Source organism: Pezoporus wallicus, unplaced genomic scaffold (assembly GCF_028554395.1).
Source record: "Pezoporus wallicus isolate ANWC-B61680 ecotype Strahan unplaced genomic scaffold, APGP_CSIRO_Pwel_v1 contig_11411, whole genome shotgun sequence".
Taxonomy (NCBI): Eukaryota; Metazoa; Chordata; class Aves; order Psittaciformes; family Psittacidae; genus Pezoporus; species Pezoporus wallicus.
Window position 1 is genome coordinate 1 of NW_026638154.1, and position 25415 is coordinate 25415.

Below are 25415 nucleotides of genomic sequence, written 5' to 3' on the forward strand. Positions count from 1 at the left end.
GCGGCGGCGATGGCGGAGCTGCGAGCGGCGGCGGCGGCCGCGGGGCCCGGCCCGGCGGCTCTGCCCGGGCCCATGGCGCTGCCCGCGGCTCCCGGCGCGGCCCCGGCGCTGCCCTCCCCGGCAGCGAGCGGCGGAGCGGGGCCGGCACCGGCGGCGGCACCGGGGGGCGGCTCCGGTGCTGGCTCCGGTGCTGGCTCCGGGACGGGCGGCTCCGGTTCCGGTTCCGGTTCGGCCCGCGAGGGGTGGCTCTTCAAGTGGACCAACTACATCAAGGGCTACCAGCGCCGATGGTTCGTGCTCAGCAACGGGCTCCTCAGCTACTACCGGTACGTACCGGGGGGCCCCGCCGCTTGCCCCCCCCCCCCCCCTTCTCCATGGGGCTCCGGTGTGACCTTGGGCCCGGGTCTATAGGGGGGTGTTGGTGCCCCCGAGGCCCCTCCGTGGCCGCGTTGTCCCTCCGGGCCCCGCGGTGCCACCCGAGCCCCATTGAGGGCGGGCTGCACCCTCGTTATGCAGCGGGGAACCGGAGCCGCGGGCTCCTGTTACAGGCGGGGACCCGGGGGGGGGACCCGGCGGCTCCGTGTCCCTCCCTCCAGCCCCGCTGACGTGGAAGGGGTGCGTCTGCCTGGCACGGCCTTGGCCCGGGCCCTCGCCCTGCTCCGTACCGGGATGTGGAGGCAGCAGGGGGATCCCTAAGGATGATCCCTAAGGGTGCTCACCAAGGGGACCCCTGAGGGTGCTCACCAAGGGGGATCCCTAAGGATGATCCCTAAGGGTGCTCACCAAGGGGACCCCTGAGGGTGCTCACCACGGGGGTCCCTAAGGATGATCCCTAAGGGTGCTCACCAAGGGGACCCCTGAGGGTGCTCACCACGGGGGTCCCTAAGGGTGCTCACCACGGGGGTCCCTAAGGATGATCCCTAAAGGTGCTCACCAAGGGGGTCGCTAAGGATGATCCCTAAGGGTGCTCACCAAGGGGATCCGTAAGGATGATCCCTAAGGGTGCTCACCAGGGGGTTCCGTAAGGATGATCCCTAAGGATGCTCACCAGGGGGACCCCTGAGGATGCTCCCTAAGGGTGCTCACCAAGGGGATCCCTAAGGATGATCCCTAAGGGTGCTCACCAAGGGGACCACTAAGGATGCTCCCTAAGGATGCTCACCAGGGGGGTCCCTAAGGATGCTCCCTAAGGATGCTCACCAGGGGGGTCCCTAAGGATGATCCCTAAGGATGCTCACCAAGGGGACCCCTTAGGATGCTCCGTAAGCATGCTCACCAAGGGGGTTCTTAAAGGTGATCCCTAAGGATGCTCCCTAAGGGTGCTCACCAAGGAGGTTCTTAAAGGTGATCCCTAAGGATGCTCCCTAAGGGTGCTCACCAAGGGGGTTCCTAAGGGTGCTCCTTAAGGATGCTCTCCAAGGATGCTCCCTAAGGATGCTCACCAGGGATCAGATTCCTACGGCTGCTCCTGGGGGCTGCGACCCCCCCCTTATAACAGCCTTTACCCCATTCCCATCGGCGCTTCCCGTTTGGCTCTGCCTTTGGGGTTGGAATCCCCCATCCCGCCTGGGCTGTGTGGGTGCCATCCTGCCTCACGGTGCCCCGTGCCCGCTCCCCTCCGCAGCTCCAAGGCGGAGATGCGGCACACGTGCCGCGGCACCATCAACCTGGCCACGGCCAACATCACCGTGGAGGACTCGTGCAACTTCATCATCTCCAACGGCGGCGCTCAGACCTATCACCTCAAAGCCAGCTCCGAGGTGGAGCGGCAGCGCTGGGTCACTGCCCTCGAGCTGGCCAAGGCCAAAGCCGTCAAGATGCTGGAGGAGTCAGGTACGGCCCAAGGAAACCCCATAAGGGGACCCCGAGCGCCCCTTTCTGCACCCGGGCTCCTTGTGCCCATCCCCAGGGCACGATCCCACCTCTTCTCCCCATTCCCAAGCTCCCGTTGCTCGCTGCTGCCTGCAAACCCAACCTGCGCTTCCCTGCTCTGGCTCCCTAGCTCCGGTTTGGGATGCTGCGCAGGGATAACGGCACCGGGTACCCGCAGAGGGGTGGGGAAGGGGCTGTTGGGTCCATCCGCGTGGATCTTGGCAGCCTGCTCTGGCTTGAGGAGCTGCCAGCTCCGGGCACTGAGGTCCTCACTGCTGGCATTGCTGCTGTGCCGGGAGAGGGGCCATCTGCTGCGAGCTGCTGCCGCGTTCCCGATCTGGAATGCTGGGGACGGGAGCGCCCCGTGTGCAGCTCCAGCCCTTGGGAATGGGGGTCTGCTGCTGCATCCATAGAATCCCAGAGTGGGTTGGGTTGGAAGGGGGCTTAAAGCTCATCCAGCTCCAACCCCAACCACTTCCACCGGAGCAGCTTGCTCCAAGCCCCTGTGGCCTTGAGCACTGCCAGGGATGGGGCAGCCACAGCTTCTCTGGGCACCCTGTGCCAGCGCCTCAGCACCCTCCCAGGGAAGAGCTTCTGCCTAAGAGCTCATCTCAGTCTCCCCTCGGGCAGGTTCAAGCCATTCCCCTTGGCCTGTCCCTACATCCCTTGTCCCAAGCCCCTCTCCAGGTTTCCTGCAGCCCCTTTCAGGCACTGGAGCTGCTCTCAGGTCTCCCCTTCAGGAGCCTTCTCTTCCCCAGGCTGCCCCAGCCCAGCTCTCCCAGCCTGGCTCCAGAGCAGAGCTGCTCCATCCCAAACTCCCCCATGCCCATTCCCTCCCCCCCCCCACCCCACACCCTTGACCCCCTTTATCCCCCCCCTTCCACCCCACAGATGACTCCGGGGACGAGGCGGTGCCGCAGACGGACAAGACGGAGCTGCAGAGCACGCTGCGCACGCTGGCCAGCAAGGTGGAGGACCTGAGCACCTGCAACGACCTCATCGCCAAGCACGGCACGGCCCTGCAGCGCTCGCTCAGCGAGCTCGAGAGCCTGCGCCTGCCCGCCGACAGCACCGAGAAGATCAAGCAAGTGAACGAACGCGCCACGCTCTTCCGCATCACCTCCAACGCCATGATCAACGTGAGTCCTGCAGCCCGCCCCGCACCAGGGCCTTGGAGAGCATCCGCTCCAGCCCCACGGCCACCGCGGACCCACGGCACCAAGGGGGGCATCCCCTGAACGCCCGTGGGGATGGGGACTCTGGGCAGCCTGTTCCAATGCCTGAGCACCCTCTGGGGCAGGAATTGTTCCTCAGCTCCATCTAAACCTGCCCTGGGGCAGCTTGAGGCCGTTTCCTCTTGTCCCATCCCTTGTTCCTTGGGAGCAGAGCCCAGCCCCTCCTGGCTCCATCCTCCTCTCAGGCACTTGGAGGCAGCCATCAGGTCCCCCCTGAGCCTTCTCTTCTCCACACTGAACCCCCCAGCTCCCTCAACCCTTCCCCATCACACTTGGGCTCCAGGCCCTGCTCCAGCTCCGTTCCCTTCTCTGGCCCCGCTCCAGCACCTCAAGGTCTCTCTTGCAGTGAGGGGCCGGGAGCTGAGCACAGGATTCGAGGTGCAGCTTCCCCAGTGCCCAGCACAGGGGCCCAATCCCTGCCCTGCTCCTGCTGCCGCACTGGTGCTGGTGCAGCACCAGGATGCTGGGGGCTTCTTGGCTGCCTGGGCACAAGCTGCTCCTGCTCAGCTCCTTTTCCACGCACAGCTTCCCAAGCCTGCAGCGTTCCATGGGGTTGCTGTGGCCCAAGCGCAGGACCCAGCACCGAGCCCTGCTGGAGCTCAGCCCATGGATCCAGCCTGGCCACATCCCTCTGCACCCCTCCTGTCCTTCAGGGAACACATCCCATGGCTCACACCATGGTGGGGTTCCAGGGCACCCCCAAAGCCCACGTCACCACGAGCTGCTCAGCCCCAGCCCATCCTCGAGCAGGATGGGGCCACCCAACACCCTCTGCTCCCACTTAAACCTGACTCTTACTGAAACCCCAACAGAAACCGAGACCAAACCCCGCTGCCTCCAGGCACCGACATTCCCAAATCCCAACGGGAGCTCTGAGCGTGCCCTTGGGGCGCTGTTTTCCCTTCAGGCCTGCCGGGATTTCCTGCTGCTGGCCCAGACCCACAGCAAGAAGTGGCAGAAATCCCTGCAGCACGAGCGGGACCAGCGCATCCGCCTGGAGGAGACCCTGGAGCAGTTGGCCAAGCAGCACAACCACCTGGAGAGGGCTTTCCGGGGGGCCACCGTGCTCCCTGCCGGCGCCTCCGGCACCAGCGGTGCTGCCAAAGGTCCCGTTGGTGCCATGGGGGGGGTTGGATGAAGGGGGACTGAGCCGTGGTGGGGTGAGATGGGGTTCATGGTGCGGGATAGGGAGTGATGGGGATCTATGGGCTAACCGGGATGCAGCTGGAACTTGGATCTCATCTGCTCTCTTCCCCTCATCCCAGACCCCTGCTGCCCTGCCAAAGGAGACCTCAGTGATGAAGACGATGACAATGAGTTCTTCGATGCCCCGGAGATCATCCCCATGCCAGAGAGCATGGGCCACAAGTGAGTGCTGGTCTTTGGGGTGACACCACCCCCTACACACACACACACACACACACTGTGCCTGCATCCCGCTGGGGGCTGATTCCACCCCTCTCCTCCTCTTCCTCTCCAGGAGGACCGGCAGCAACATCAGTGGCACCAGCAGCGACATCAGCCTGGATGAGCAGGTAATGGGGGTTCCCATGCCGTGTGCGTGGGTTGGGATGGGATGAGGGGGTACCCCAGTGGCTGCAGAGGGTTGGGGGGGGTTACAGCAGCTCTGCTCACCTTTCCTCCCACCCCAGTACAAGCCCCAAGTGGAAGACACCAAGAAGGAGAAGAGAACCCGCATCCCTTACAAACCCAACTACAGCCTCAACCTCTGGAGCATCATGAAGAACTGCATCGGGAAGGAGTTATCCAAGATCCCCATGCCTGTGAGTGCGAGCGGAGGGGATGGGATGGGGATGAGGGGGAAGCTCAGAAACACCCCCCCCCCCCAAAAAAAACACCCCTCTTTGTTTTCCTCCCCTCCAGGTGAACTTCAACGAGCCCCTGTCCATGCTGCAGCGCTTGACCGAGGACCTGGAGTACCACGAGCTGCTGGACCGGGCGGCCCGGTGCGAGAGCTCCTTGGAGCAGCTCTGCTACGTGGCCGCCTTCACCGTCTCCTCCTATTCCACCACCGTCTTCCGCACCAGCAAACCCTTCAACCCGCTCCTGGGCGAGACCTTCGAGCTGGACCGCTTGGAGGAGAGCGGCTACCGCTCCCTCTGCGAGCAGGTAACCCCCTGCACCCCGCTCCTCCAGCCCCCGGGGCCCTGATGGCGATGGTTGGAACCCATTTATCCCCCTCCCCGCTGCCGGTCCAGGTGAGCCATCACCCCCCGGCCGCTGCCCATCACGCTGACTCCAAGCACGGGTGGACGCTGCGCCAGGAGATCAAGATCACCAGCAAGTTCCGAGGCAAATACCTCTCGGTGATGCCTTTGGGTGAGCGCCGGAGCCCTGGGGAAAGGGGGAACGTGGTGGGGTGGTTGGGTGATGGGGTTGGTTGAAGGACGGCTCCCAACGCGCCTCCCCGCCGCCTCAGGCACCATCCACTGCGTCTTCCACTCCACTGGCAACCACTACACGTGGAAGAAGGTGACCACCACCGTGCACAACATCATCGTGGGCAAGCTCTGGATCGACCAGGTGGGATGGAAACCCCCGCCCTGTACGTGTGATGCGTGCAGGGAAGCACGGACCCATCCATCCCTCCGCGTCCCGGGCGATGGGGCTGGATCCGAGCCTCTCCTCCCTGCAGTCAGGTGAAATCGAGATCGTCAACCACAAGACGGGGGACAAATGCAACCTCAAGTTCGTTCCCTACAGCTACTTCTCCCGGGATGTGGCGAGGAAGGTGGGATAGGGCCCGAGGCGGGATGCACGCGATTCCCCGTGGATCCGGGAAGGAGAGGGGATGTGTTTCACCCTGTCCCTTGTCCCATCAGGTCACCGGGGAGGTGACGGACCCCGCCGGGAAGGTGCATTTCGTCCTGCTGGGCACTTGGGATGAGAAGATGGATTGCTACCGGGTGAGCCTGGGCCCTGGCGACAACGGCGCCGAGGGAAGGCAGAGAGCCCACGAGGCCGAGGAGAGCCGGGTGCTGCTGTGGAAGAGGAACCCGCTGCCGTGAGTTGGGAACGGGGAGGGATCGGGGTTGGATCGGGTTAGGGCCTGAGCACGGCGCTCTGCTCCCGTAGGAAGTACGCCGAGAACATGTACTACTTCTCGGAGCTGGCGCTGACCCTGAACGCGCCGGAGAGCGGCACGGCGCCCACCGACAGCCGCCGGCGCCCGGACCAGCGCCTCATGGAGAACGGGCGCTGGGATGAGGCCAACGCCGAGAAGCAGAGGCTGGAGGAGAAGCAGCGCCTGAGCCGCAAGAGACGCGAGGCCGAAGCTGCCAGAGCCACCGAGGATGGTGAGGAAAGAGGCACCGGTACCGGGGCAGGGATTGGGCCCCTGTGCTGGGCACTGGGGAGGCTGCACCTCGAATCCTGTGCTCAGCTCCGGGCCCCTCACTGCAAGAGAGACCTTGAGGTGCTGGAGCGGGGCCAGAGAAGGGAACGGAGCTGGAGCAGGGCCTGGAGCCCAAGTGTGATGGGGAAGGGCTGAGGGAGCTGGGGGGTTCAGTGTGGAGAAGAGAAGGCTCAGGGGGGACCTGATGGCTGCCTCCAAGTGCCTGAGAGGAGGATGGAGCCAGGAGGGGCTGGGCTCTGCTCCCAAGGAACAAGGGATGGGACAAGAGGAAACGGCCTCGAGCTGCACCAGGGCAGGTTTAGATGGAGCTGAGGAACAATTCAGGCATCGGGCTGCGGGCACCGTCCCATTGCTCTCGGTGCCATGGGTGCCCTTGGCTGCATCCTGACCCATCGCTTCCCTGCGTGCCCCCAGGAACCCCCTACGACCCCTACAAGCCGCTGTGGTTCGAGCGCAGGAAGGACCCGGTCACGCAGGAGCTGGCGCACGTCTACAAGGGCGGGTACTGGGAGAGCAAAGAGAAGCAGGACTGGAGCCTCTGCCCGGACATTTTCTGAGCCAGGAGGAAGAGGAGGAGGAGGAGGAGCAGAGGGCAGGGAAGCCCGGTTGAGAGCCCTGGCACCGACCGGCTCCCTCCATCCCATCCCTCCCTCCATCCATCGCCTGTTTTAACCACCCCGTCCTCCCTGCGCCTCGCCGGGGGGTGCCTTAGCCCCATCCACTGCCCTCGCTGCCATGGGGCGAACGGGAGCCGGCAGGACCCCACACACACACACACACACCCCCCCCACACCAAACCATGGTGGTCTCCTTCCTCCCATAGCGCTATGGGGCTGGGGCCATGGGTCCTGTGAGCCCCGGGGGGGGCGCAGCGGGGCGAGCCCGAGGCTGGCCTTGGTCTCATCCCCCCCTCTTAATCATTTGGTTCCCGTTCAGCCCCACACATTTGGGGTGCGGGGAGGGGGGGTGGGGGGCAGACGCCCCACAGCCTGTTCTATAGGTGTATATTATATATATGTAGAGCGCAACCGGGGTCCCCTTCTCCCCCTGCCCACATCACCCTTGGGTTTGGGGTGTTGTGTAGCCCCCCCCCCCAAAAACACGGGGCTCCCCCTCCAGGTGCCTTCGCTGTAGGTTTAGGGCAAGGGGGGGGGGGGTTGAGGTCCCAGGTTCTCCCTAGGGCGCAGCAGGACCCTGCACCCCCAAACACTACAGGGGCTGGGGGGGGGGGGTCCCTGCACCCCAAACCTGACCCACGGGGGGGGTCCCTGCACCCCAGACCTGCAATGGGGGTGGATGATGCCTTTTTTTTTTTTTTTTTTTCCTTTTTTTCCCCTTTTTTTTTTTTTTTTTTCCAGGAAAAACTAAATTAAAACCTGTGACTGCCCCAGCCCGGCTCCGCCTGCTCCATGGGGATTGGGGGCGGGCTGATTTTGGGGTACCCGCTGTTCTTTGGCAGCTCACGGATTCCCCCATCCCTTCGGTCCTCCTGCACCACCCCCCCCCCCCCCAAAAAGGTAAAGGGAAGCACGCCCGAACAGGGACTTGAACCCTGGACCCTCAGATTAAAAGTCTGATGCTCTACCGGCTGAGCTATCCGGGCAGCCCTGTGGGCGCTTGGGGGGGCCCCGCAGTCCCCAGCCATCATCATCATCTTCCTCCTCCTCCTCCTCCCCTTTACCTGGGTCCTGATGCCAGTGTTCAGGACCCTCTTTGCCCCCCCGAAAACGCCTCAGTTTGAGGGTCCCGGGGGCTGTTGTTGTGTCCCCCACAAGCAAAGGGAGCCGGGGGCTGCCAGAACCCCTTGGGGCTCATTCCCCCTCGTCCCCACCACGCTGGCCCCATACGGCTCCGTTCTGGGGTCCCTCTGTGCTGTGTTCCCCTTCCCCAGCGAGCAGCAGCGGCTGAGGCGGGACTCGAACCCGGGACCCTCGGGGCAGTGGTTTGAGCATACGTCACATTGAGCGGATATTCCACTCCGGTGCCCGTTCGTTAGTGGGTGCTGATTGGCCGGCTCGTTTGGGGGTGCTGATTGGCTGGTTGGTTACAGCAATGGATCATCCAACCAATGGTGGAACACAGGTTGGCATTGACCTACCTGTACCCATTGACCTCTGCCTGTACCCATTGAGCTCTGCCTGCACCCATTGAGCTCTGCCTGTACCCCTCAAGCTCTGCCCGTACCCATTGAGCTCTGCCCGTACCCATTGAGCTCTGCCTGCACCCATTGAGCTCTGCCCGCACCCACTGAGCTCTGCCCGTACCCACTGACCTCTACCTGTACCCATTGAGCTCTGCCTGTACCCATTGAGCCCTGCCCGTACCCATTGAGCTCTGCCTGTACCCACTGAGCTCTGCCTGTACCCATTGAGCTCTGCCTGTAGCCATTGAGCACTGCCTGTACCCATTGAGCTCTGCTTGTACCCATTGAGCGCTGCCTGTACCCCTTGAGCTCTGCCTGTAGCCTTTGAGCTCTGCCTGTACCCATTGAGCCCTGCCCGTACCCATTGACCTCTGCCTGTACCCATTGAGCCCTGCCCGTACCCACTGAGCTCTGCCTGTACCCATTGAGCCCTGCCCGTACCCACTGAGCTCTGCCTGTACCCATTGAGCTCTGCCTGTACCCATTGAGCGCTGCCTGTACCCCTTGAGCTCTGCCTGTGGCCTTTGAGCTCTGCCTGTACCCCTCGAGCTCTACCTGTACCCATTGAGCTCTACCTGTGCCCCTTGACCTCCGCCTGTACCCATTGAGCTCTACCTGTACCCACTGAGCTCTACCTGTAGCCATTGAGCACTGCCTGTACCCATTGAGCTCTACCTGTAGCCATTGAGCTCTGCCTGTACCCATTGAGCTCTACCTGTACCCATTGAGCCCTGCCTGTACCCATTGACCTCTGCCTGTACCCACTGAGTTCTAACTGTAGCCATTGAGCACTGCCTGTACCCCTTGAACCCTGCCTGTACCCATTGACCTCTGCCTGTACCCCTTGAACCCTGCCTGTACCCATTGAGCTCTGCCTGCACCCCTCGAGCTCTGCCTGTACCCATTGAGCTCTGCCTGCACCCATTGAGCTCTGCCTGTACCCATTGAGCTCTACCTGTAGCCATTGAGCACTGCCTGTACCCATTGAGCTCTACCTGTACCCACTGAGCTCTACCTGTAGCCATTGAGCACTGCCTGTACCCATTGAGCTCTACCTGTACCCACTGAGCTCTACCTGTAGCCATTGAGCACTGCCTGTACACATTGAGCTCTACCTGTAGCCATTGAGCTCTACCTGTAGCCATTGACCTCTGCCTGTACCCATTGAGCTCTACCTGTAGCCATTGAGCACTGCCTGTACCCATTGAGCTCTGCCTGTACCCCTTGAACCCTGCCTGTACCCATTGACCTCTGCCTGTACCCACTGAGTTCTAACTGTACCCATTGACCTCTGCCTGTACCCCTTGAGCCCTGCCTCTACCCTGGCTCCTGCCTTCTCCTCCTGTCTCCCCCCCACCCCCATGGGTTCAAGCAGCCTCTCCTTATCCCCTATGGGACCCCAGCACTGCCCCATGGCTCACGATGGGCTGGGGCTGGTGCCAATCCCACCCCATGGACCAACAGACACTCCCCCAGCTCCGATCCAGGGGGTTTATTGGTCCCCAGCCCTGCCATCGCCCCCACCGGGGTCCCACCCCTGCCCCATTGCCCATTGCAGGCTCAGCTCCGGTTGTTCACTCTGACCCCTACTGATGGCAGCGAGCTGGGGCTGGGCAGGACCAGGGGCGGGTTGTGGGGAGGGAGGGGGGGTCCCGCCTTGTCCCCAGGCTTCATCACCGGGACGACAGCATCATAACGAACTCTGCGGGTGACAAAGGGGGTGTGAGGGGACCCCAGGGCTGAGCTGTGGCCATGGGGGGGGGGCTATGGGGGGGCTATGGGGGAGGGACCCCCCCTCACCATCGAAGTCCACGCGCCCGTCCCCATTGAGGTCCACGTCCTGCAGGATCTCGTCCACCTCGTGCGCCTTGAGCTGCTCGCCCAGCAGCGCCGCGATGGCCGCCCGCATCTCCCCACTGCTGATCTCCCCGTCCCCGTTCGCGTCGAACTGTGGGGCCCACGGGGTTGGGGGGACACCAACGGCACCCTCCAGGGGCGCCCCATGTGGTCAGCCCCATGGTCACCGGTCCCCTGTGGTCGTGGTGTCCCCATGGTCTTCCTATGGTCATTGTCCTGTCCATGACTGTCATCACCCCATGGTCATTGACCCCACCATGGTTGTGCCATGGTCATCGTCCCCTCCATGCCTGTGGTCACCATTTCCCCATGGGCTCCCCATGGTCATGGTCCCCCTCCATGCCTATGAGCACCCCCATGGTCATTGTACCCACCACAGTCACTGTCACCCCATGGTCTTCCCATGGTCACTGTCTTCTCCATCCCCATGATCATTGTCCCCACCATGGTCTTCCCATGGTCATCGCCTTCTCCCTGCCTGTGGTCACCTCCATGGTCACCATCACCCCATAGTCTTTCTATGGTCACTGTCCTGTCAATGCCTGTCAACACCCCCATGGTCATTGACCCCACCATGGTCTTCCCATGGTCGTCTCCCCTCCATGCCTATGGTCACCATTTCCCCATGGGCTCCCCATGGTCATGGTCCCCCTCCATGCCTATGAGCACCCCCATGGTCATTGTACCCACCACAGTCACTGTCACCCCATGGTCTTCCCATGGTCATCATCGCCTCCATGCCTATGGTTACCCCCATGGTCACCATTCCCCCATGGTCATGGTCTCCCCATGGACATCCCATGGTCACTGTCTTCTCCATCCCCATGGTCATTGTCCTCACCAAGGTCTTGCCATGGTCATCATCCCCTCCATGCCTATGGTCACCATTTCCCCATGGTTTCCCCATGGCCATGGTCCCCCTCCATGCCTATGGTCATTGTACCCACCAGAGTCACTGTCACCCCATGGTCTTCCCATGGTCATCATCGCCTCCATGCCTATGGTTACCCCCATGGTCACCATTCCCCCATGGTCATGGTCTCCCCATGGACTATCCCATGTCACTGTCTTCTCCATGGTCTCCCCATGTTCTTCATCCCCTCCATGCCTATGGTCACCATCACCCCATGGTCTTCCCATGGTCACCATGGTCATGGTCACCCCCATGGTCATGACCTCGCCATGATCCCCGCATGGCCGCTGTCCCCCCACATCCCACTATCCCCTCCCCATATCCCAGTGCCCCACATCCACACCTCTCGGAAGGCGATCCGGAGCTCCCGCACGCCCACCATGTGAGCCGTCTCCTCCCGCAGCTTCGGGCCCATCATCTGCACGAAGTCCTCAAAGTCCACTCGCCCGCCCACTGCAGTGGGGCAGGGATAACCTCAGGGCCCCATAGCCCCCCCCATAGCCCCCCCATAGCCTGCCCCACGCTCACTCCTCATCTTGATGTGCTGGGAGATCTCGATGAGCTCCATCTCGGTGGGCATGTACCCCAGCGTGCGCATGCAGGCGCCCAGGTCCTTGTAGCTGATGAACCCATCCTGGTCCGTGTCGAACTCCTTGAAGGCGTCCAGCAGCTCTGGGGCACGGGGACACCCATCAGGGGTGGAGGGCGATGGATCGCCCCCAGTGGGGTGCCCCTGGGCCCACGTCACCCCGGAGTAGGCTCCTCGCTTGATGGGGTGATGGGGTGGTGGCCCCAAGGCACTGAACCCAATGGAGACCCTTCCATGGCTCCCATCCCTATGGCACTGAACCCAATGGAGACCCTTCCATGGCTCCCATCCCTATGGCTCTGAACCCATTGGAGACCCTTCCATGGCTCCCATCCCTATGGCTCTGAACCCATTGGAGACCTTTCCATGGCTCCCATCCCTATGGCTCTGAACCCATTGGAGACCTTTCCATGGCACCCATCCCTATGGCACTGAACCCAATGGAGACCCTTCCATGGCTCCCATCCCTATGGCTCTGAACCCATTGGAGACCTTTCCATGGCACCCATCCCTATGGCACTGAACCCAATGGAGACCCTTCCATGGCTCCCATCCCTATGGCATTGAACCCCATTGGAGACCTTTCCATGGCACCCATCCCTATGGCACTGAACCCAATGGAGACCCTTCCATGGCTCCCATCCCTATGGCATTGAACCCCATTGGAGACCTTTCCATGGCACCCATCCCTATGGCACTGAACCCAATGGAGACCCTTCCATGGCACCCATCCCTATGGCACTGAACCCCTTTGGAGACCCTTCCATGGCACCCATCCCTATGACACTGAACCCATTGGAGACCCTTCCATGGCACCCATCCCTATGGCACTGAACCCATTGGAGACCCTTCCATGGCACCCATCCCTATGGCACTGCACCCATTGGAGACCCTTCCATGGCACCCATCCCTATGGCACTGCACCCATTGGAGACCCTTCCATGGCACCCATCCCTATGGCTCTGAACCCATTGGAGACCCTTCCATGGCACCCATCCCTATGGCACTGCACCCATTGGAGACCCTTCCATGGCACCCATCCCTATGGCACTGAACCCCTTTGGAGACCCTTCCATGGCACCCATCCCTATGACACTGAACCCATTGGAGACCCTTCCATGGCACCCATCCCTATGGCACTGAACCCATTGGAGACCCTTCCATGGCACCCATCCCTAAGGCACTGAACCCATTGGAGACCCTTCCATGGCACCCATCCCTATGGCACTGAACCCCTTTGGAGACCCTTCCATGGCACCCATCCCTATGGCACTGAACTGCATTGGAGACCCTTCCATGGCACCCATCCCTATGGCACTGCACCCATTGGAGACCCTTCCATGGCACCCATCCCTATGGCACTGAACCCATTGGAGACCCTTCCATGGCACCCATCCCTATGACACTGAACCCATTGGAGACCCTTCCATGGCACCCATCCCTATGGCTCTGAACCCATTGGAGACCCTTCCATGGCACCCATCCCTATGGCACTGAACCCATTGGAGACCCTTCCATGGCACACATCCCTATGACACTGAACCCATTGGAGACCCTTCCATGGCACCCATCCCTATGGCACTGAACTCCATTGGAGACCCTTCCATGGCACCCATCCCTATGGCTCTGAACCCATTGGAGACCCTTCCATGGCACCCATCCCTATGGCTCTGAACCCATTGGAGACCCTTCCATGGCACCCATCTCTATGGCACTGCACCCATTGGAGACCCTTCCATGGCACCCATCCCTATGGCACTGAACCCCTTTGGAGACCCTTCCATGGCACCCATCCCTATGGCACTGCACCCATTGGAGACCCTTCCATGGCACCCATCCCTATGGCACTGAACCCATTGGAGACCCTTCCATGGCACCCATCCCTATGACACTGAACCCATTGGAGACCCTTCCATGGCACCCATCCCTATGGGACTGCACCCATTGGAGACCCTTCCATGGCACCCATCCCTATGGCACTGAACCCCTTTGGAGACCCTTCCATGGCACCCATCCCTATGGCACTGAACCCCATTGGAGATCCTTTCATGTCAGTACCATTGTCCCCATTGGATGATCCCTCCATAGCATGTATCCCCATAGCATTTCACCCCATGGCAGACCCATGCGTTGCACATGTCCTTATTGGCACTACTGTCCCTCCACCATGCCCATCCCCATGGCACTGTCCCCCATGGGAGATCCATTCATGGTGCCTATTCCCATTGCACTGCACCCTATGGGAGATCCATTCATGGTGCATCTCCCCATGGCACCATTGTCCCCCATGGCAGAGCCCTCTATGGCACCCATCCCCATTGCACTGCACCCTATGGGACACCCCTCCATAGTGCATGTCCCCATAGCACCATTGTCCCCCATGGCAGAGCCTTCTATGGCACGCATCCCTATTGCACTGCACCCTATAGGGGATCCATCCATGGCGCCCATCCCCATTGCACTGCACCCTATGGGACACCCCTCCATATTTCATGTCCCCATAGCACCATTGTTCCCCATGGCAGAGCCCTCTATGGCGCCCATCCCCATGGCACTGACACCCTATGGGACACCCCTCCATAGTGCATGTCCCCATAGCACCATTGTCCCACACATCAGAGCCCTTTATGGTGCCCATCCCTATTGCACTGTGCCCTATGGGAGACCCATCCATGGCACCCATCCCCATGGCACTGACACCCTATGGGAGACCCCTCCATATTTCATGTCCCCGTGGCACCATTGTCCCCCATGGCAGAGCCCTCTATGGCACCCGTCCCCATGGCACTGACACCCTATGGGACACCCCTCCATATTTCATGTCCCCATACCACCATTGTCCCCCATGGCAGAGCCCTCTATGGCGCCCATCCCCATGGCACTGCCCCTCCATAGTCATGTCCCCATAGCACCATTGTCCCCCATGGCAGAGCCTTCTATGGCACGCATCCCTATTGCACTGCACCCTATAGGGGATCCATCCATGGCGCCCATCCCCATTGCACTGCACCCTATGGACACCCCTCCATGGTGCATCTCCCCATAGCACCATTGTCCCCCATGGCAGAGCCCTCTATGGCACCCAGCCCCATGGTACTGCCACCCTATGGGACACCCCTCCATAGCGCATGTCACCATGGCACCATTGTCCCCCATGGCAGAGCCCACTATGTTGCCTATCCCCATTGCACTGCACCCTATAGGGGATCCATCCATGGTGCCCATCCCCATTGCACTGCACCCTATAGGGGATCCATCGATGGTGCCCATCCCCATTGCAGTACACCCTATAGGAGACCCATCCATGGCACCCATCCCCATTGCACTGCACCCTATGGGACACCCCTCCATATTTCATGTCCCCATAGCACCATTGTCCCCACGTCAGAGCCCTCTATGGCGCCCATCCCCATTGCACTGCCACCCTATGGGACACCCCTCCATGGTGCATCTCCCCATGGCACCATTGTCCCCCATGGCAGAGCCCTCTATGGCACCCATCCCCATTGCACTGCCTCTCCATAGTGCACGTCCCCATAGCACCATTGTCCCCCCATGGCAGAGCCCTCTATGGCGCCCATCCCCATGGCACTGACACCCTATGGGACACCCCTCCATAGTGCATGTCCCCATAGCACCATTGTCCCACACATCAGAGCCCTTTATGGTGCCCATCCCTATTGCACTGTGCCCTATGGGAGACCCATCCATGGCACCCATCCCCATGGCACTGCACCCTATGGGACACCCCTCCATGGTGCATCTCCCCATGGCACCATTGTCCCCCATGGCAGAGCCGTCTATGGCTCCCATCCCCATGGCACTGACACCCTATGGAACACCCCTCCATAGTCATGTCCCCATAGCCCCATTGTCCCCCATGGCAGAGCCCTCTATGGCACCCATCCCCATGGCACTGCCACCCTATGGGAAACCCCTCCATGATGCATCTCCCCATAGCACCATTGTCCCCCATGGCAGAGCCCTCTATGGCGCCCATCCCCATGGCACTGACACCCTATGGGACACCCCTCCATAGTGCATGTCCCCATAGCACCATTGTCCCACACATCAGAGCCCTTTATGGTGCCCATCCCTATTGCACTGTGCCCTATGGGAGACCCATCCATGGCACCCATCCCCATGGCACTGCACCCTATGGGACACCCCTCCATAGTCATGTCCCCATAGCACCATTGACCCCACGTCAGAGCCCTCTATGGCTCCCATCCCCATTGCACTGCACCCTATGGGACACCCCTCCATAGTCATGTCCCCATAGCCCCATTGCCCCCCATGTCCCGTGCCCCCCCGTGCCCCCGGTCCCCTCTCACCATCCAGCTCCTCCGGTGACAGCTCCCGCTCCTGAACCGGCCACACACGGGGGGGGATGGGGCCAGCCTCAGCCCCGGCTCAGCACCACCCCCCCCTATTCCCCCCCCCCCGTCACCTTCCCCGTGCTGGGTCAGAATTAGCCCCGCGGGAGGGATTAACGGGATTGGAGCAAAGCCTTGCCCCGGGGCCCCTCCTCCCGCCCCCCCCCCCGCACCTGCCCGGCACCCATGGGTGCTGCTGGGGGGGATTTGGGACCCTGGGGAGGGGGAGCAGCGCCCGTCCCCCTGCAGAGCTCCCCCTGCCCCCTCCCCAGGGGTGGCCCCGGGGCCCTGCGCTGGCCCAGCACCCACGCCGGGGGTCCAGGAGCATCCCCAACCTCATCCCCACGTCCCCTCCATCCCAATGATCCCAGAGCATCCCCAACCTCATCCCCACGTCCCCTCCATCCCAATGATCCCAGAGCATCCCCAACCTCATCCCCGTGCCCCCTTCATCCCAATGATCCCAGAGCATCCCCAACCTCATCCCCACGTCCCCTCCATCCCAATGATCCCAGAGCATCCCCAACCTCATCCCCACGTCCCCTCCATCCCAATGATCCCAGAGCATCCCCAACCTCATCCCCGTGTCCCCTTCATCCCAATGATCCCAGAGCATCCCCAACCTCATCCCCGTGCCCCCTTCATCCCAATGATCCCAGAGCATCCCCAACCTCATCCCCGTGTCCCCTTCATCCCAATGATCCCAGAGCATCCCCAACCTCATCCCCACGTCCCCTCCATCCCAATGATCCCAGAGCATCCCCAACCTCATCCCCACGTCCCCTTCATCCCAGGGATCCCAGAGCATCCCCAACCTCATCCCTGTGTCCCCTTCATCCCAATGATCCCAGAGCATCCCAACCTCATCCCCACGTCCCCTCCATCCCAATGATCCCAGAGCATCCCCAACCTCATCCCCGTGTCCCCTCCATCCCAATGATCCCAGAGCATCCCCAACCTCATCCCTGTGTCCCCTTCATCCCAATGATCCCAGAGCATCCCCAACCTCATCCCCACGTCCCCTCCATCCCAATGATCCCAGAGCATCCCCAACCTCATCCCCACGTCCCCTCCATCCCAATGATCCCAGAGCATCCCCAACCTCATCCCCGTGTCCCCTTCATCCCAATGATCCCAGAGCATCCCCAACCTCATCCCCACGTCCCCGCCATCCCAATGATCCCAGAGCATCCCCAACCTCATCCCCACGTCCCCTCCAACCCAATGATCCCAGAGCATCCCCAACCTCATCCCCGTGTCCCCTTCATCCCAATGATCCCAGAGCATCCCAACCTCATCCCCATGTCCCCTCCATCCCCATGGTCCAGGAGCATCCCAACCTCATCCCCACGTCCCCTCCATCCCAATTATCCCAGAGCATCCCCAACCTCATCCCCACGTCCCCTCCATCCCAATGATCCCAGAGCATCCCCAACCTCATCCCCACGTCCCCTTCATCCCAATGATCCCAGAGCATCCCCAACCTCATCCCCACGTCCCCTCCATCCCAATGATCCCAGAGCATCCCCAACCTCATCCCCGTGTCCCCTTCATCCCAATGATCCCAGAGCATCCCCAACCTCATCCCCGGGTCCCCTTCATCCCAATGATCCCAGAGCATCCCAACCTCATCCCCATGTCCCCTCCATCCCCATGGTCCAGGAGCATCCCAACCTCATCCCCACGTCCCCTCCATCCCAATGATCCCAGAGCATCCCCAACCTCATCCCCACGTCCCCTCCATCCCAATGATCCCAGAGCATCCCCAACCTCATCCCCACGTCCCCTCCATCCCAATGATCCCAGAGCATCCCCAGCCTCATCCCCACGTCCCCTCCATCCCAATGATCCCAGAGCATCCCAACCTCATCCCCATGTCCCTCCATCCCCATGGTCCAGGACCATCCCAACCTCATCCCCACATCCCCTCCATCCCTGGGATCCCAGAGCATCCCCAACCTCATCCCCACGTCCCCTCCATCCCAATGATCCCAGAGCATCCCCAACCTCATCCCTGTGTCCCCTTCATCCCAATGATCCCAGAGCATCCCCAACCTCATCCCCACATCCCCTCCATCCCTGGGATCCCAGAGCATCCCCAACCTCATCCCCACGTCCCCTCCATCCCACTGATCCCAGAGCATCCCCACCTCATCCCCACGTCCCCTCCATCCCAATGATCCCAGAGCATCCCCAACCTCATCCCCGTGTCCCCTTCATCCCAATGATCCCAGAGCATCCCCAACCTCATCCCCACATCCCCTCCATCCCAATGATCCCAGAGCATCCCCAACCTCATCCCTGTGTCCCCTCCATCCCTGGGATCCCAGAGCATCCCCAACCTCATCCCTGTGTCCCCTTCATCCCAATGATCCCAGAGCATCCCCAAACTCATCCCCACGTCCCCTCCATCCCAATGATCCCAGCGCATCCCCACCTCATCCCCACGTCCCCTCCATCCCAATGATCCCAGCGCATCCCCACCTCATCCCCACGTCCCCTTCATCCCAATGATCCCAGAGCATCCCCAACCTCATCCCCACATCCCCTCCATCCCAATGATCCCAGAGCATCCCAACCTCATCCCCACATCCCCTCCATCCCAATGATCCCACAGCATCCCAACCTCATCCCCACGTCCCCTCCATCCCAATGATCCCACAGCATCCCAACCTCATCCCTACATCCCCCCCGCTCCCCCTCGCCCCCCTCCCGCCCCCTTGCCCCCACCTTGCCGAACACCGTGTTCAGGAAGGGCGAATACGTTTTGGCGGCGGCCGCATGGGGGTCCCCGGCTCCCTTCCGCCCGCTCCGGTGCCCGTGCCCGCTGTGCCGGGGCTCGGCCCCTGGGCTCCGGCTGCCGCCGTCCTCGGGGGGCCGGGGGGGGGCGGTTTTGTCCCCGTCCTTTCCCGTGCCCTTGGGGGTCCCCTTGTCCCCTCGGCTGCGCGGCATCGGGGCCGCTGGGCAGGAGCAGCGCCGGGCGAGGACCGAGCCTTAAGAGGGAGCAGGAAATCCTCTTACCCCCGGTGCCCCCCCCGTCCTCCTCCTCCTCCCGTGTGCCCGGGGGCTGCAAAGCCAATTAACGGGGATTAACGGCAAGAAACGGGCACCGGGACCTGCCCCACGGCCACGGCGCCCCCGGCGCTGCTGGGACCCCGGTACCTGTCCTGGGGTCACCCCGTGCTGGCTCTGACCCAATGGGGACTCCCCGTGGGCACCATCCATGGCCCCAATGGGGACCCCCAGAGACACCATCCATGTCCCCAGCACCAACCCATGGCAACAGTGGGGACACCCCATAGACACCATCCATGGCCTCAATGGGACACCCCATAGACACCATCCATGGCCCCAGCACCAACCCATGGCCCCAGTGGGGACACCCCATGGACACCATCCATGGCCCCAGCACCAACCCATGGCAACAGTGGGGACCCCTCATAGACACCATCCATGGCCCCAGCACCAACCCATGGCAACAGTGGGGACACCCCATAGACACCATCCATGGCCTCAATGGGACACCCCATGGACACCATCCATGGCCCCAATGGGGCTCCCCATGGACACCATCCATGTCCCCAGCACCAACCCATGGCCCCAGTGGGGACACCCCATGGACACCATCCATGGCCCCAGCACCAACCCATGGCCCCAGTGGGGACACCCCATGGACACCATCCATGTCCCCAGCACCAACCCATGGCCCCAGTGGGGACACCCCATAGGCACCATCCATGGCTTCAATGGGACTCCCCATGGACACCATCCATGGCCCCATCACCAACCTATGGCCCCAGTGGGGACACCCCATAGACACCATCCATGGCTTCAATGGGACTCCGCATGGACACCATCCATGCCCCCAGCACCAACCCATGGTCCCAGTGTGGGGACACCCCATGGACACCATCCATGCCCCCAGCACCAACCCATGGTCCCAGTGTGGGGACACCCCATGGACACCATCCATGGCCCCAGCACCAACCCATGGCCCCAGTGGGGACACCCCATGGTCACCATCTGCCACGGGGGACAGTGCCACGGGGACATGCACCACTGGGGGAATCTCCCATGGGAGACAATCCTATGAGGACAAGACCCACATCCCTAGCGCTGGCCCCCCATGGCCACCACCAGTGCCCCCAGCACTCACGTCCCCAACCCGTGTCCCCATCGCTCTCCCCCGTGTCCCCACCATGTCCCCAGCAGGGCTGTGACAAGGCAGGCCCGGGCTGTCCCCCCATGTCCCTGATACCATCACATAGGGCGGGTGGCAGCAGGAAGCCAGCGCATCAGAGATGCCATTGTGGGGACACTGCGGCTCCTCCCACTGTCACACACACACACAGAGGACACCCCATAACCGGGTGCCCCCCATCCGCTGCCTCTCCCGAGCTCTTCCCACCATTGAGGTAGGTCCTACACTCTTTACCCCCCTTGAACCCCAGTGTAGGAGCTGGTGGGGTCTTGGACCCCTGGCGTGGGGTATCTCCAGGCTCAATGGCATGATGGGGTGATACCGCCAATAGGGGACAAGGATGCCACAGGACATGGAGGGGGGGACGCCCCAAAATGATGGTAGGGCAGGGGAAAACCAGGCTGCTGTGGGTCTGGGGCCTGTGTGGTGCTGCGGTGACATGGGATGGGCTTGGGGTACCACCATTGGGGATGACACGGGGTGGAGGTGACACCAGAAGGGATGACACCGGAGGGGTGACGCCGGCGTGGTTGACACCCCACACCTGAGACACCCCCCTGCTGCCCATAGAACCGGGCCGATGGAGCCGTGGAACGGCACCGTGCTGCCCACCCCGACCCTGCCGCCCTACGATGCCCTATGGTGGGACACCCATCTCCTGGTGGCCTGCGCCGTGCTGGGGCTCCCGGCCAACGCCGTCACCCTGTGGCTGACGGGCTGGCGGCTGCGGTGCCGCGGTTTGGCCGCCTTCATCTTCGGCTTGGCCGCCTCCGACTTCCTCTTCCTCAGCAACTCCTTGCTGCAGATCTGGTCGGCGGCCAACGACTACCGGTGGCTGCTGGACGCGCACTGCTGCCGCCTCCATCAGTTCCTCTACGCGCTGGGCTACTACAGCAGCCTCTTCCTGCTGGCTGCCATCAGCCTGGACCGCTGCTTGCTGGTGGCCGTCCCGTTCTGGTACCGCTGCCGCCGGCCGGCCTTCGCTTACCGGCGGCGCTGTGCGCCGGTGCCTGGCTGCTGGCCGGCGGCTGCGGCATCCCGGAGGCTGCGCTGTCGGTAACGGAGGAGGCGCTGCCGGGCTTCTCCGTGTGCCGCAGCGAGCGGGGAGCCTGGGAGGTGCCGCTGCGCTGGCTCGAGGTGCTGCTGGAGGGGCTCCTGCCCTTCGCCGTCGTGGTGCTGAGCCACGGCGCGGCGCTGGTGCTGGTGCGGTGCCGGCGCAGGCCCCGCGGCCGCCCCGCCACGCGGTTCCAGTGCATCGTGGGGGCCACGCTGAGCGCCTACGTGGGGCTGCACCTCCCGTTCCAAGCCGCGCAGCTCGCCGTGCTGCTGGGCCCCCCGGCCCCCGAGCACCTCCTCTACCCGCTGGGGCTCGCCTTCAACCTCAGCAGCTGCCTCAACCCCTGCCTCTACCTCCTGCTCGGCACCCGCGCCTGCCACTGCGCTGCCCGCGCCCTGCGCGCCCTCGGGGCGGCCGTGGTACCCGGGGAGTCATCCGCTGCCACCGCGGGGGCATCCACCGCAGGCATCCCTATGGCATCCGCTGCCACTTCATCCACCACCGGCATCCCTATGGCATCCACCGCAGGCATCCCTATGGCATCCGCTGCCACTGCATCCACCGCCGGCATCCCTATGGCATCCACCGCCGGCATCCCTATGGCATCCACCGCCGGCATCCCTATGGCATCCGCTGCCACTGCATCCACTGCCGGCATCCCTATGGCATCCACCGCCGGCATCCCTATGGCATCCACCGCCGGCATCCCTATGGCATCCGCTGCCACTGCATCCACCACCGGCATCCCTATGGCATCCGCTGCCACTGCATCCACCACTGGCACTGCTATGGCATCCCCTGCCACTGCATCCACCGCCGGCATCCCTATGGCATCCGCTGCCACTGCATCCACTGCCGGCATCCGTATGGCATCCACTGCCACTGCATCCACCCTTGGCACTGCTATGGCATCCACTGCCACTGCATCCACCACCGGGACCGCTATGGCAGCCACTGCCACTGCATCCACCACTGGCACCCCTATGGCATCCACTGCCACTGCATCCAAAACCAGCACCTGTATGGCATCCACTGCCACTGCATCCACCACTGGCACCCATATGGCATCCACTGCCACTGCATCCACCACCAGCACCCATATGGCATCCACTGCCACTGCATTCACCACCGACACTGCTGCATCACCTGCAGCCACTGCTGTGCCACTCGCCACCGTCACCGCTGTGGCACTCACTGCCACCACTGGGTCACCCGCTGCCACTGTGGCACCCGCCATTGGCAGTGCTGTGCCACCCACTGCCACCACTGTGCCACTTGCCATTACCAACCCAGTGTCACCCACTGCTATCACCCCAGTGTCACCCACTGCCACCCGAGTGCCACCCACCACCATCACCCCTGTGCTGCCCACCGTTATCCCTATGCCGTCCACCACTGTCACCCCCATGCCGGCCGCCGCTGCCATCTCCGTGCCATCCATCACCCCGGTGTCACCTCACACTGTGCCTCCGGTGTCACACATCCCCACCCCGGTGTCACCCATCATCACCCCTGTATCACCCATCATCACCCCGGTGTCACCCATCACCACCCCGGTGTCACCCATCATCACCCCGGTGTCACACATCACCACCCCGGTGTCACCCATCACCACCCCGATGTCACCCATCACCACCCCGGTGTCACCCATCACCACCCCGGTGTCACCCATCACCACCCCGGTATCACCCATCACCACCCCGGTGTCACCCATCACCACCCCGGTATCACCCATCACCACCCCGATGTCACCCATCACCACCCCGATGTCACCCATCACCACCCCGGTATCACCCATCGCCACCCCGGTATCACCCATCACCACCCCGATGTCACCCATCACCACCCCGGTGTCACCCATCGCCACCCCGGTATCACCCATCACCACCCCGATGTCACCCATCACCACCCCGATGTCACCCATCACCACCCCGATGTCACCCATCATCACCCCTGTATCACCCATCCCCACCCCGGTGCCCCCCATCGCCACCCCCCATCAGTAGCCCCATAAGCCCCTCCCGGTTCCCCCCCATCCCAGTTGCGGGTCCCGCCCCCTTTGCCCCCCGGTCCCGCCCCCTCCCGGTCCCGCTCCTCCCCCGGTTCCCCCCCCCCCCCCCCCCCTCCGTTCCGTGGCGCATGCGCGGTGCGGTCCGGCCCCGCTCACTTCCTGCCCCCGCCCCCGCCCGCGCTGCCGCCGCCGCCGCTGCCCCCCCCCGGCCCCGGTGAGTGCGGGACCGACCCCCCCCGTGCGGGACCGGGGCAATGGGGGGGGGCGGACCCGCATCCGGAGCGACGGCCCCGGCCCCATCCCTGTCCCCCGGGTACCCCCCGGTCTCCTTCCCGGGGGTCCCCAGCCCCAGCCTGACCCAGCGGGGTCCCCCCGGCCCCGTCCCTGGCCCCCTACACGGTGGGGCCGTCCCGTGCCCTGTCCCCATCCCTTGTCCCTGTCCCCATCCCTGTCCCCATTCCCTGTCCCCATCCCTGTCCCCATTCCCTGTCCCCATCCCTGTCCCCATCCCTGTCCCCATCCCTGTCCCCATCCCTGTCCGCATCCCTGTCCCCATCCCTGTCCGCATCCCTGTCCCCATCCCTGTCCCATCCCTGTCCCCATTCCCTGTCCCATCCCTGTCCCCATCCCTGTCCGCATCCCTGTCCCCATCCCTGTCCCATCCCTGTCCCCATCCCTGTCCCCATCCCTGTCCCCATCCCTGTCCCCATCCCTGTCCCCACCCCTGTCCCCATCCCTGTCCCCATCCCTGTCACCATCCCTGTCCCCACCCCTGTCCCTATCCCTGTCCCCATCCCTGTCCCCATCCCTGTCCCATCCCTGGCCCCCTCCCTGTCCCCTTCCCTGTCCCCATCCCTGTCCTCATCCCTGTCCCCATCCCTGTCCGCATCCCTGTCCCCATCCCTGTCCCCATCCCTGTCCCCATCCCTGTCCCCATTCCCTGTCCCCATCCCTGTCCCCATCCCTGTCCCCATCCCTGTCCCATCCCTGTCCCCATTCCCTGTCCCCATTCCCTGTCCCCATCCCTGTCCCCATCCCTGTCCCATCCCTGTCCCCATCCCTGTCCCCATCCCTGTCCCATCCCTGTCCCCATTCCCTGTCCCCATCCCTGTCCCCATTCCCTGTCGCCAATCCCTGTCCCCATCCCAACCTCAATTGCATTCCTGTGTCCTTACACGGTGAGGACACCCCATCCCTGTCCCCATCCCTGTCCCATCCCTGTCCCATCCCTGTCGCCATTCCCTGTCCCTATCCCATCCTCATTTGCATTCCTGTTTCCTTACACGGTGAGGACACCCCATCCCTGTCCCCATCCCTGTCCTCATCCCTGTACCCATCCCATGTCCCCATCCCTGTCCCCATCCAATCCAATGTCCCTGTCCCCATCCCATCCCTGTCCCCATCCCTGTCCCCATCCCTGTCCCATCCCTGTCCCCATCCCTGTCCCCATCCCTGTCCCATCCCTGTCCCCATCCCTGTCCCCATCCCTGTCCCCATTCCCTGTCCCCATCCCTGTCCCCATTCCCTGTCGCCATTCCCTGTCCCCATCCCATCCTCATTTGCATTCCTGTTTCCTTACACGGTGAGGACACCCCATCCCTGTCCCCATCCCTGTCCCATCCCTGTCCCATCCCTGTCGCCATTCCCTGTCCCTATCCCTGTCCCCATCCCTGTCCCCATTCCCTGTCGCCATTCCCTGTCCCCATCCCATCCTCATTTGCATTCCTGTTTCCTTACACGGTGAGGACACCCCATCCCTGTCCCCATCCCTGTCCCCATTCCCTG

General features: G+C 62.9%; 2 protein-coding genes and 1 non-coding gene across 3 annotated transcripts; 1 reads left to right on the forward strand and 2 right to left on the reverse strand.

Annotated features, from left to right (window-relative positions):
• The first annotated feature begins 6 nt into the window (after nt 1–6).
• On the forward strand, nt 7–7070 carry OSBP (oxysterol binding protein). The gene is made up of 14 exons (XM_057409677.1): nt 7–326; nt 1625–1833; nt 2764–3011; nt 4015–4213; nt 4373–4475; nt 4588–4642; nt 4760–4891; nt 4992–5237; nt 5327–5447; nt 5548–5651; nt 5764–5859; nt 5951–6132; nt 6204–6424; nt 6898–7070. Exons 1-14 carry the CDS (start codon nt 10–12, stop codon nt 7038–7040), a joined length of 2376 nt encoding a protein of 791 aa, XP_057265660.1. The 5' UTR covers nt 7–9; the 3' UTR covers nt 7041–7070.
• Nucleotides 7071–8013: 943 nt separating this feature from the next.
• On the reverse strand, nt 8014–8086 carry TRNAK-UUU (transfer RNA lysine (anticodon UUU)). The gene has a single exon. It is a non-coding gene; the product is annotated as a tRNA-Lys (tRNA).
• A 2213-nt stretch (nt 8087–10299) lies between these two features.
• On the reverse strand, nt 10300–19392 carry LOC130599304 (calcium-binding protein 2-like). Its single transcript, XM_057409675.1, has 6 exons — nt 19092–19392; nt 16320–16350; nt 11925–12068; nt 11740–11849; nt 10427–10574; nt 10300–10328 (listed from the first exon to the last, which is right to left on the reverse strand). The coding sequence occupies exons 1-6, from the start codon at nt 19311–19313 to the stop codon at nt 10300–10302; spliced, it is 684 nt and encodes a 227-aa protein (XP_057265658.1). The 5' UTR covers nt 19314–19392.
• Nucleotides 19393–25415: the final 6023 nt, after the last annotated feature.